The following is a 13019-nucleotide window of genomic DNA, read 5'->3' as shown; positions in this document are numbered from 1 at the left end:
ATTCAATTAATTTGGTTGCCAGATAGAATATTAGCGTTTGCCAACATTATTTAAGGCACAATGCCTCATGAAAGAAGTGACCTCTTAAAGAATTATGTGGATTCTGTTTTGAATAAGAAGTAATGTGATCAAAATATTTTTACAGCATGCTACTAGTTTGAGCCAAAATAACTCACAGTATTTTCATTTTGGTCTATGGGATTCAGAATCCTTCCCGTAGACTCTTTGAAGAAAGAATTTGAGGAAGAAAACTATTGCATAAAACTATTATTTCATATTGAACTGGTCACTGTTTAACCAGTAAAAATAGCAATTAAATTCCATTATATTCATGTGAAGCTATAGAACTTAAGAGTTCTGCTGACAGCCTTTGCTTCTGAGCTCCCACTTATATGTAATCCCAGGATTGTGTATGTATTTTTACTAGTAAGAGCAATCTTTCTACCTTATGACCATCTTTCCTGTGTCATCTGCCATTGGGAGTCAGCCAGGGCACCCACCATACACATTATATAGTTGACCAAAATTTGTGGATCAGCCAGTTATATAGACATAGGAGACGTAGCTGCTCTATAAGTCAATGTTCAGGGAAAAATGTCCTGGGTAACTCGCCAACCAGACTACTGTATTGATAAGGGACAGAGTACAACTCCATGCTATGCTAATCTCTTTAAGAAGAATCTTAAACAGGTTATCCAGGCTTGTGAATCCTCACAGCGTGTACAGAGTGCACTGTCAGGATTCTCAAGTGCCAGTGCTGAGAGTGTGTTGTGACTGCAAGTATGGGATTTATTAACCAGAAGAGAGAGCTGGGAATCATAGTCTGCACATATAGTAATAAGGCATCAAAACTGAAATCTTGCATTTAAAAAAGTTTTTTTTATTTTACCAAAAAATATATTATTAGCAAGATTGTAAATACATTACATTAAATAGTAGTTAATTCACATACAGGTTAATACAAAAGGGGATCCTGACATAATGCACTATGGTCCAACACCAAACATGGCAAAATTACAATATCCTATAATGTTCATAGAAGAAAGCCTCACATATGGTACAATCATCAAAGACATATATTCCAATATCAAAAACATAAATGCGTTGTGGGCATTCAGAGAATCAAATAAGGATTAGTATGCATGCTGCCGTAGGAGAAGGGGAACTTCAAATGATCATTATAGTGACAAAGTCACAAAGTAAACTGGTTATTCCCCGACAACACATGCAGCCATACAAGGTTAAACATAATTACCCATGTTCAGGCGGATGCCAGTGTGGAAAACGTGCCCCGACGCGCACGTTTCGTTAGCTTCCTCGGGGGGCCGTGGTGATTACTCCTACGGCAGCATGCATACTAATCCTTATTTGATTCTCTGAATGCCCACAACGCATTTATGTTTTTGATATTGGAATATATGTCTTTGATGATTGTACCATATGTGAGGCTTTCTTCTATGAACATTATAGGATATTGTAATTTCTCCATGTTTGGTGTTGGACCATAGTGCATTATGTCAGGATCCCCTTTTGTATTAACCTGTATGTGAATTAACTACTATTTAATGTAATGTATTTACAATCTTGCTAATAATATATTTTTTGGTAAAATAAAAAAAACTTTTTTAAATGCAAGATTTCAGTTTTGATGCCTTATTACTATATGTGCAGACTATGATTCCCAGCTCTCTCTTCTGGTTAATACGATTGTTTATTGGGTTTAGTCTATCAGAATAAGTAATGATTTTACATTTTGTCCTTTTGCGTTTTATTCAAGTATGGGATTTATATGTGTCATGGGTTTGTCTCCCCTGCCACATGGCTAGGGTTTGGAGCCTTCTCCTGGGCCTCGTTTCCAGAGCCTGGACCCTTTAAATAGGATCATCTCTGGTGAACTGACGCTGGCTATAAGCTATGCTCTGCTCTGCTGTGATTGCTGGTCCTTGTAAGTATTTGATCGTGATCCTTCTCCCCTGTGCTCTCGTCCTCTGTCTGTGTCTCATCCCCTTGATCTCCGTCTGTCTTCCCTGACATACCTTCGTTCATTTCCTGCCCGCTTCTTGTTCTCTCCCCCTCCTACCTCCCCTATTTGGTTGCTTCCGCCGGAAATGACCTCGGCCTGACCCCGACCTTTCTCCTGCGCGTCCCTCCGGTGTTCTTCTGCTCCTCACGGTGTTCAACCTGACCTGTCTGACCATCCTCCTCACGCCTTGTGGCATCTGTCCCCCCTGCTGGTGCTGTAAGGTATTGCAGGAGCATACACTGTACTTCAGCTCCCCGGCTGATTCTGCACAGTACAGTTCTATCCATCAGGACTCCAGCTCCCTCTGCTGGTGTCCTGACAATATGATTTTGCATACCCTCTTCTGCAGCCGGCCTTAAATTGATGAGGGATAAACATCTTGAAAGTAGTCATTTCTGAAGATGGGTTTCTGACTTATCATTCATGACTGTAGTGTTTGTTAACGGGATGAACATTGAAATCTAGGTGATACCTACGAAGGAGCTAATTTGTATATTTTTCCTATAGATCATAGTCTGTACTCAGCCAGCATCTTCCGGTGCCAAAAATGATCGGAGCTGAGCAGCGGTTGCGTCTATTAACACCTTAAAAGTGGACATTGGCATTTATAGGGTGTGGTACACGGGCTCTGTTCCGATCCCCTTTGGCATGATTGCAGGGTGCCAATTGGTTGCCATGGCAGCTAAGAGCCCACTTAAATGGGTGGTTCACCCATATTTTTTATTGTCTATTTCGATATTATATTGAGAAAAAATGTTTCTCTCAAATACCTTGTGTTGGCAATAGTGACCGTGAGAGGCGCTATTGCAGACCGCTGTTCCCGCTCCAGTGACGTCACCGTCAAGTGCTGCACACGTCACATCTGTGCAGCCGGCTGCAGATTTCCTCACTCACTGAGCTGTGGGCGGTGTTTCACTGCTGTCACAGCACAGCGCGGTGTCACACGTACTGATGTGTGCTGCCGCAGGAACGAGGAACAACTTTGTTACTGCTGCAGCAACGATATTTGAGAATGGACCCCCATGTCACCGATGAGCGATTTTGCACGTTTTTGCAACAATGCAAAATCGCTCAAAGGTGTCACACGCAACGGCATCACTAAAACGACCGGATGTGCCTCACAAATTCCGTGCCCCCAACGAGATCGCTTGAGCGATGTCGCAGCGTGTAAAGCGGCCTTTAGTGTATAATATATAGTACCTAAAGTTACTTAAAAAAGTTCTTTAAAAAAATTAACAAAAACTTTAAGTCCGATATATAAAAATATAACATTTCTTAACCCGTACAGTAAATCCTGTAGTTGAAAAGAAAAAAAAAATAAAACAGAACTGCAATTATTATTTATTGTATCTCTGAAAAAAAGCTATAAAAATGATAAAAACACTGCATGTATCCCTCTAAAAATTGCAGCATCAATATACAGTATACACCATCTTTCCACACAAAAAAATAAGCCCTCATATAACTCAGTTGATAGAAAAGTGGAAAATGTATGAGTTTCAGAAAATGATGACAAAGTTTTTGAATGCTTTTTTTTGCCACTTTTCCCTAGAACGCATACCTGGGGCCTCGCAGGCCTACTAGGTTACTTGTTTTTTATGGTAGATTTCTATGGTTGCGCGTTCTTAAGTAATGAAGAAAGTGGACAATTTTGAGATTTGCGTTATTGTGCTCACCTGGAGAATCATGATATATCTACCATTCAATGTACGCCGTGGAAACAAAATCCCCAAAATAATGCTGTCGGAATTGCAGGTCTTTTTGTTTGTCTGTTCACTGCTCATGGATTTTTTTCCCGTTTTTAATTACAATGTACAATAAAATGAACGATGTCCCCCAAAACTACAACTTGTCCTGCAAAAACAAGCTCTCCTACATCTATATTGGTGGAAAAATAGAAATAAGAGTAATAAAAAACAAAAATGAAAATTAAGTGCGGCGGGAAGGGGTTAAGGAGAATCGGTGCTTCATCACAGTTCCATAGAAATAAATTGAGTGGCAGCATCACAGCAAGAAGGAATGGGGAATCAGGACACCTATTCTAGTGATTGTGGTGGTCCTAAGACCGAGTCCCAATGCAATCAGACATCTAATACCTTCTGGATAGGTGATGCTGATGATACGTTTATTCAGAAGGTAAACCCCTTTACAAGGTAGAAATATATATTAATATGATTAAATATTGCAGTATATCTTATGGTAATGTACCAACATTTTTCTGTCCTTTTAGCCTCTATAGCTTTACACTAACAAGAAATATATAAGCAAATAAATGACTTACTTTATATTTAGATGAAGAAGTGCTTTAACCAATATGGCAATGATGGTTAAAATGAGCAGAGCTGTCAGTGCGTAGATTGTCCAACCTACAAAAGAAAGAAAACATGATCTATACATATGGGCCAAATGGATATAATTCTTCTACCTTGAGAGATAAAGTGGTTGTCCACAACTTTAACATTGATGGCCTCTCTTTACGATAGGTCATCAGTGTTGAATCGGCTAGGGTCTGACACCCTGCACCCACACCGATCAGCTGCTCTCAGTGACAGAGGTGGCAGCAGGCGGACAAAAATGCTTAGTTCCAGAGCTGCTCCATCTTCTGATAGTGGTCATGGATGGGTACTGCATTACTGCCTCCTATTCATTTGAATGGGAGATGGATGTACAGTATCTGGCCGCTATCAGTTGACAGAGCAGTTCTGGAACTGAGCAATTCCGGCTGCCGCCAATGGCACCGAGAACAGCTGATCGGTGGGGATGTGGGGTGTCGGACAAAGTACGATCAGATATTAATGACCTATCCTAAAGATAGGCCATCAGTGTTAATGTAGTGGACAGCCCCTTTAAGTTAAGTGTCCCATTGAGGCTAAAAGCAGTAGTAATAAGAAAATGATGTGGATATTGACTTAGATATGGAGGAAATATGCAGCTGAATTTATGTTTGTTCATGTACTGACTCCCGAGGAGATGTGTACTGCTAATAAATTTTGTAGTGATCCGATCCACTGTAATTTGAATTAAAAAAAGTGAATGTTTTGCAGCTGATATTTTGTAGCATAACACTTGCAGATCCACATGTAATAGGAAGAATCAGATGGTTGGAAAAGTCTTACCTGGCACTTGCCCAGTTGGCCGGCTAGGGCTAGTTGTTATGACATACAGGATCTTTGAAGACCGTGCTGCGTTGATGCTGAGGTTGGCTGTTTGAGTTATCAGCTCTGTCTGTGTCTGGTTGGATGATTGAGGCTTTTCCATGCTTCTTTCCATGAACGCTGTCCAATGACGAATGAAAGGTCATCAGGAAGGTAACGTACAATAGATATAGATAAAGTATATATAGTACAGGGCTTACTAGTTCCACAGACTTATTACACAACAACATTCTTGTACCTAAGTGTACTCTTACATTACCACAGCTGTAGAAAACAAAACGGTGCAAAATCCAAAGCCGTAGATACTGTTGTGGAATTTCTTACAGAAAATATGTGAATTTGCTGCGTGTTTTACCCTTTGCACTGCAGAGTCTTAGGTGAGATGTTGGCACTCATGGAAGAGGTCAATTCAATATGGAGACTTATCTTCAAGGAAATGCCCCATGGGAAATAAAATATGCATAGTAGCTCATACCATTCACCAAACTGGAGAAGATCTCTGGTTTCGCTGCAACGAGCCACTCTTCACATGGAAGAGGGTGAAATATCTGCATAAAATGCTATAATGTGGAATCAGCCAATTTACAATGCGGATTTTCCTCACAGCACATGAGTTACAAGTCTGCTGCTGCAATACGCAATCGAAAATACCATTCATTCTGACCAATAGCTCATATACCGATAATGCCAAATCACTCATTGGCACACGGGTTCGTCTGGTCACAGATCCAGAGTTTTGTCCAGAAAGAAAGAAAGAATTCCCATGACACATTATGAGCTTGCTGTTGATTCATATGACATTTAGTCTCTTTTTTTTTTGCTATAGGTCTATTTGATAGAAAATATCTTTTTTAAAAAAGTTGTTTATGTTTTATGTATAGATAATTTCACTTTGCTATTTTATTCTTAAATTTCGGTATTCTTTGATGTTATTATCCTCTCCTTGGATTGGTGATCTATGCGTGTAAATTCTTGTCATGCAGATGATCTATAGCATATAAGGGCTAGTTAATGAGTGTATCCAGTCAATGGGCTCTCTGTCTGCACATGGACCCATAGCCAGTGTACATGTACAGATGTAAATCACTTGCAAGGCCACATCTTTAATATGGGATCCAGTTTTGGACTCCACATTTTAAAAAGGACATTCAGAAGTTAGAGTCAGTTCAAAGGCGGGTAACTAGACTACTACAAGGGATGGAAGGCCTCATATCATAATAGGTTGAAAAAGTTAGATATGTTTAGCTTAGAAAAAAAGTGTGTGGTCAATATAAAGGACTGGCACATGACTTATTTGTTCCAAAGACAATACTAAGGACCAGTGGGCATACACTGCGACTGGAAGAAAAGTGATTCCGGCAGCTAAATAGGAAAGGGTTCTTTACAGTTAGAGCAGTCAGACTGTGGAATGCCCTACCACAAGAGGTAGTAATGGCCGATACTATAACAGGTTTTAAAAAAGGGCTGGATGATTTCCTCAGTACACACAACATTGTTGGTTATAAATGACTTAGTGACCAAATGTAGAACTGGTGGAGGAAGGTTGAACTAGATGGACCTAGGTCTTTCTTTCAACCTAAGTAACCATGTAACTATATAACTATGATGATCAGCATTGAAATAAAAACTAAAATTCGCACCATGCACTGTTAAGATGTAAAATGGACCAGAATGATATAGGTAATATTAGCTCTGATGACCCTCTGGAATATGGATTGAGATATAATTTGCTAATGGTACTGGCCCATTTTTCTATATGGCTTTCTGATCCTGCACTAAATTGTAAATTTTTCAATGCATTAAGATGCTTTCATTTATTTTATGCACAAAGGATCCAATAACGATGTCAACTGTCTGTTCCCCTTGGTTGAGAGTTGAGAGGACATCATATCTAAGCTCTACTTTTCTCTATATATTTACCCATTCTTCTATCATTATTTGCATCTAATAATGGTACTGTAGCACCCACGGGGCAAGGGGTTAGCTTTTCTCGTTGCCGGGTCGGGGATGTCACGGGTGACCCTTTGCCCGGTTTCATGGCCCCAAGGTGTACAATAAAGAAGGGGGGAAATGGTGATGGAGGTTTGTCTCAAGAGGCCACCTGTGGTATGCGGCCAGGGAATAGTTGCCGCTGCTGTTGCTGTCCTCCGGTGCGGATGGTTGTAGCAGCTAAGATATTTCTGCTCCCCACAAGTGGAGCGGGCCCCGGCAGGGGTGGGATTCAAATTTTTAACAACAGGTTCTCTGTAAAACCTACCCATTTGAAAACCCACACCCATTTGTAACCACACCCATTTTGTTAGCAACACCCATTTTCACGCACTTTCCTCAACCAAAAAATACAAGTAATTTAAAGTATAATCTATTTCCTCTTCTTCCCCTCTTATACCTTCTCTCCTGTGCAGCACCAGATGTTCCAATCACTGTCTGTCATATTGTATTAAATGTTTTTTCTACAGTTTTTAAAAATGATTACTAAAGGAGCCCTGCTAAAATGGGAATGGGCGAACTTCCCCATACAGATCTCATCCCATGTGGCCTCTTTCCCCCTGCAGATCCCATCTCATGTGGCCTCTTTCCCTTGCAGATCCCATCCCAGTATGGCCTCTTTCCCCCTACAGATCCCATCCTATTATGGCCTCTTTCCCCCTATAGATCCCATCCTATTATAGCCTCTTTCCACCTACAGATCCCATCTTATTATGGCCTCTTTCCCCCTACAGATCCCATCCCATTATGGCCCCTTTCCCCCCTGCAGATACCATCCCATTATGGCCTCTTTTCCCCTGCAGATACCATCCTATTATGGCCTCTTTCCCCAGCAGATCTCAACCCATGTGCTCCTTTTCCCCTGCAGATCTCTGTCCCATATGGCTCCTTTTCCCATATAGCTCCCATCTTATGCAGTTCATCTCCCCATATAGCTGCCATCTTATGTGGCCTCTCCCCATATAGCCACATATAGTTCCCATCTTATATGGCCTCTCTCCCCATATAGCTACATATAGCTCCCCTCTTATGTGGCCCCTCTCCCCATATAGCTGCCATGTTATGCGGCTACTCTCCCTGCATCTTCGGCTCACTGAGCACTTACCTGCTCCAAGCAGCGACAGCCTCTCCTCTGTCTCCCGTCCTCCACGGCACTCTGCACACTGATGCTGAAAGGCGGCAGTAGGCGGAGCTACCTCCTCACACTGCCGTGACCTCTCTACAGCGTCAGCTCGTCGCTGCACGCCGGGTTAGGGAACAGACAGGCTCCACTCAACCCGGACATGCGGCGTTGAGCTATGGGGATTGATTTGTGTTAGAGTCTTAAAGAGACACTAACACAAATGAATACAGGGAGGAACCGGATCGCCAGAGCTGTTTCTTGCCGGTTCTGGGAACCGGCTGGTATTTTAACAACCGGTTCTTCCGAACCGGACAGAACCGGCTGAATCCCACTTCTGGGCCCCGGGGAGGATGATGAGGGGAGTAGTGATGGCAGGCGCTGAAGCGCAGGGTGCCGGCAGGACAGGCAGACAGTCTCTGCGTGCTCAAGGTTTCTTTTACTCACAGTCCTGGTTTACCCAGGAGATGCCAGTCACCGCCGTGATGGGCCCCAGCCGATTACGGATCCGTTGGAGGTCAGAACAGGTATAGTGGACGGTGGGCTCTTCCTCTTTGTGCCTTTAGAGATGGATCCCCAAGGCCTGAAGCTTCTTGGGGACCCAAGTTTTTGAAAAGTGTTTGCTCCCACCCCATATGCAGGTGCCGCGGGTCCATGGTGGGGCAGGACTTAGTTCACGACTCTGGACCCTATTTAGCACTGTGCTTTGGGAGCTGTGGTGGCCGGAGGGACATACAATCCCCCTGGTCTGCAGATTTTGGTGGGCAACCTGAAGTCTAATCCACCCTAGGATTCTGCACCCTGCTCCACGCCGGTCCCGAGGGAGCAATGAAGCTCTCCCCTTGGCAACCGTATTGACTCCGGCATCCCACCAGAACCACTGGTAAAACCAGTCTGCTCTCTTCCTCTCCTGCTGAAGATCCCCTAACTGTTGTCTTGCTCATCACTCCCCCTAGTGGCTGCTCCTTCCCCGGTTCCCTGTCACTAGTGGGTGGCAGCCCCCCCATGTTTGGTGACTGCCTTAAGACCCTACCCTAGCTGGTCCCCAGTGGGGAGGCCAACATAGTTGTGTGTATGAGTTTGTGTGTGGTGGAACCGGCACCGACCTCCTCTGGATCCAGGATGAGTACCGCACCTTAAGTGAGGTGCAGTACCCTGTGGCGACTGAAGCCTCTGGGGCGCCACAATTCCATAACCTACAGTTATATTATTATAATGCTAAATGTTTTATTAGTCTATACCTAGGAATAATTAATCTCTATTATTACTTAACGAACTCTGATGAAATATTACTTCAGACCTGATCATGGTGATACCACAAGGTACCTTTTGTGATTTTTTAACATCTTGATTACAAGCCCCTATCGTGAGGGTCCACAAAAAGGCTAAAGGAAGTCTTTCAGAACAAAATGAGTATCCAATCAAAACTTATTCCCAAGTAAGGGACATAGTCCTAATGAAAATTGTACCTTTATGGTTTTAATTCATTGGTAGATTGACTCAAATTCTTTCTTTATTAAAATATGCCAATTAAGTGCTGGGTGCACTCTTGGTTTGGCCAAGTGGTTCCTTTTCAGGTACCCAGGATCACCAGGTCATGCCAACCATGCCCCAAACACCTCATTAGTATTTTGGAATATAGAAGGATTAATGGCAAATACAGAATAGGATTTCGAGGTAAAATTTTTAATTAGGGCTATGTCACCTACAAGGTGCTGTGATTAGTTTTGACATTTTTTGCTCCCATTAAATCACACGTTCATTCTTCCAGTACCAGGCTAATATCAGCGCCCTGCTAATTACCTGCACTACTCTTAAGGGTACTTTACACACTGCAATATCGGTACCGATATCGCTAACGAGCGTACCCACCTCCGTCGGTTGTGCGTCACGGGCAAATCGCTGCCCGTGTTGCACAACGTCGCTAACACCCGTCACACATACTTACCTGCCTAGCGACATCGCTGTGGCCGGCAAATCGCCTCCTTTCTAAGGGGGCGGTTCGTTCGGCGTCACAGCGACGTCACTATGCAGCCGCCCAATAGAAGCAGAGGGGCGGAGATGAGCGGAACTAACATTCCGGCGGCCGCGATGTTGTTCCTCGTTCCTGCAGTGTCACACATAGCGATGTGTGCTGCCTCAGGAACGACAAACAACATCGCTACTGACCAGACAACGATAAATTGTAAGTGAACGGCCTCTCACAGACAAACGATTTTTGTCTCTTTTGCGATCGATTAAGGTTGCTCATAGGTTTCACATGCTGCGATGTCACTAACGACGCCGGATGTGCGTCACAAACACCAAGACCCCGACGATAAATCGTCAGCAATGTCGCAGCATGTAAATGGCCCTTTAGGGTACAATAAATAACTGTAACTGGATATTCACTATACACTAGGAAATACAGGATCGGAAAAAAATACTATTCCACAATGGAGCTGCACTGGGAATCAGATTACAGGAAAGGTACAGACTGAAGCCATCACAATCACTTCAACTTTGATGTGACAGACTTGGATAAAAGTATTTTATTAAACACTCAGACAAGACTGTTTGCACATTCCACGAGTATCTGTGTATATAAGTCTGTTCTTGTGGATAGTATAAGAGCAGTGGGCTAGTTAACCTATTATTGTCAGTATGGTGGTTGTATATTCCACAGTCCTGCTGCTTTCACTAGTGATGACAGAGCTTTACAAACATCACCATCAGTATATTTGGTCAAGGGGGTCATCTGATGTGCAGTAACCCTAGAGGCTTCCCTGAGCACCTCCACGGTGAGAACCACTACAGCCTTTATGTCTCTAATAAAATAAGAAATTGCTTTCTTTATCTTCTTTTCATAAACATATAGAATTGCCATCTATACTTGAAAGGTTTAGCATCTGACTAAAATGCATGTTAAAAATACAGTGGGCCCGGAAAGTATTCAGACCCCTTTAAATTTTTCACTCTGTTTCATTGCAGTCATTTTGTAAATTCAAACAAATTCTTTTTTTTGCTCATTAAAGTACACTCTTGACCTTGACAAAAAAGAAAAAACAAATGTAGAAATTGTTTGCAAATTTTTTAAACAATAAAAACTGAAATATCACATGGTCATAAGTATTCAGGCCCTCTAATAGTCGGGCCTTTATGGCAGAGAGGCCCCATTGAAAGCTTCTCCTCAGTGCAAGACATATGAGAGCCCGTATGTGTGGAGAAAACCAGGCACTGCTCATCACCTGCCCAATACAATTCTAACAGTGAAACATGGTGGTGGCACCATCATGCTATGGGGGTGTTTTTCAGCTGCAGGGACAGGACGACTGGTTGCAATTGAAGGAAAGATGAATGCGGCCAAGTACAGAGATATCATGGAAGAAAACATCTTCCAGAGTACCTCAGACTTGATCGAAGGTTCACCATCCAACAAGACAATGACCCTAAGCACACAGCTAAAATAACAAAGGAGTGGCTTCAGAATAACTATGTGACCATTCTTGACTGGCCCAGCCAGAGCTCTGACCTAAACCCAATTCAGCATCTCTGGAGAGACCTGAAAATGGCTGTCCACCAGCAAGCAAGAATGTCAGAGGATCCCCAAATCCAGGTGTGAAAAACTTGTATCATTCTCAAGAAGACTCATGGCTGTACTAGCTCAAAAGGGTGCTTCTACTCAATATTGAGCAAAGGGTCTGAATACTTATGACCATGTGATATTTCAGTTTTTCTTGTTTAAAACATTTGCAAAAATTTCTACATTTGTTTTTTTTCTTGCAAGATGGGGTGCAGAGTGTACATTAATGAGAAAAAAAATGAAGTTTTTTGAATTTACCAAATGGCTGCAATGAAACAGAGTGAAAATTTAAAGGGGTCTGAACAGTTTCCGTACCCACTGTAAAGGCTATAAATGGTTGGCTTTTGATCAGAGAATAGTGATGAGCGAGTATGCTTGTTACTACTCGGTACTCGCACGAGTATCACTGTACTCGGGCTACTCGGCGGGGACCGAGTAATCTCGCGATACTCGTGCTGTACTCGTGGTCTTCATCCCTGCATGTTGGCGCTCTTTTGAGAGCCAGCCCTCATGCAGGGATTGGCTGGCAGACCACTGCAATGCCACAGCCCTGTTAGTTGTGGAATTGCAGTGATTGTCCGGCCTGCACAGCGTGACCGAGCCTTTATACCGGCGGGCGCGCTGTGCTCTGCACACAGCCATCTCATATTCCATGCTTTCCACGCCCACAGGCGCCTATGATTGGTTGCAGTGAGACACGCCCCCACGCTGAGTGACAGGTGTCTCACTGCACCCAATCACAGCAGCCGGTGGGCGTGTCTATACTGTGCAGTAAAATAAATAAATAAATAATTAAAAAAACCGGCGTGCGGTCCCCCCAATTTTAATACCAGCCAGATAAAGCCATACAGCTGAAGGCTGGTATTCTCAGGATGGGGAGCCCCACGTTATGGGGAGCCCCCAACCCTAACAATATCAGTCAGCAGTCGCCCAGAATTGCCATATACATTAGATGCGACAGTTCTGGGACTGTACCCAGCTCTTCCCGATTTACCCTAGTGTGTTGGCAAATCGGGGTAATAAGGAGTTAATGGCAGGCCATAGCTGCCACTAAATCCTAGATTAATCATGTCAGGCGTCTCCCCGAGATTCCTTCCATGATTAATCTGTAAATTACAGTTAAAAAACACACACACCCGAAAAATCCTTTATTAGAAATAAAAAACACTA

The 13019-nt window shown here is 43.0% G+C and overlaps 1 protein-coding gene across 1 annotated transcript in view; it reads right to left on the bottom strand.

Annotated features, from left to right (window-relative positions):
* KREMEN1 (kringle containing transmembrane protein 1) overlaps nucleotides 1-13019 on the bottom strand; it is a 281286-nt gene that overhangs the window by 18862 nt on the left and 249405 nt on the right. Inside the window, exons 7-8 of the mRNA XM_075324324.1 lie at nucleotides 5140-5298; nucleotides 4305-4389 (exon numbers count right to left, since the gene is read on the bottom strand). Coding sequence (XP_075180439.1) covers nucleotides 4305-4389; nucleotides 5140-5298 — 244 coding nt within the window. The remainder of the gene's footprint in view (nucleotides 1-4304; nucleotides 4390-5139; nucleotides 5299-13019) is intronic.

The sequence above is a fragment of the Anomaloglossus baeobatrachus genome, chromosome 1, assembly GCF_048569485.1.
Source record: "Anomaloglossus baeobatrachus isolate aAnoBae1 chromosome 1, aAnoBae1.hap1, whole genome shotgun sequence".
NCBI lineage: Eukaryota > Metazoa > Chordata > Amphibia > Anura > Aromobatidae > Anomaloglossus > Anomaloglossus baeobatrachus.
Note: the sequence above shows the minus strand (reverse complement) of the source record. Positions and strands in the feature narration are given on the sequence as shown.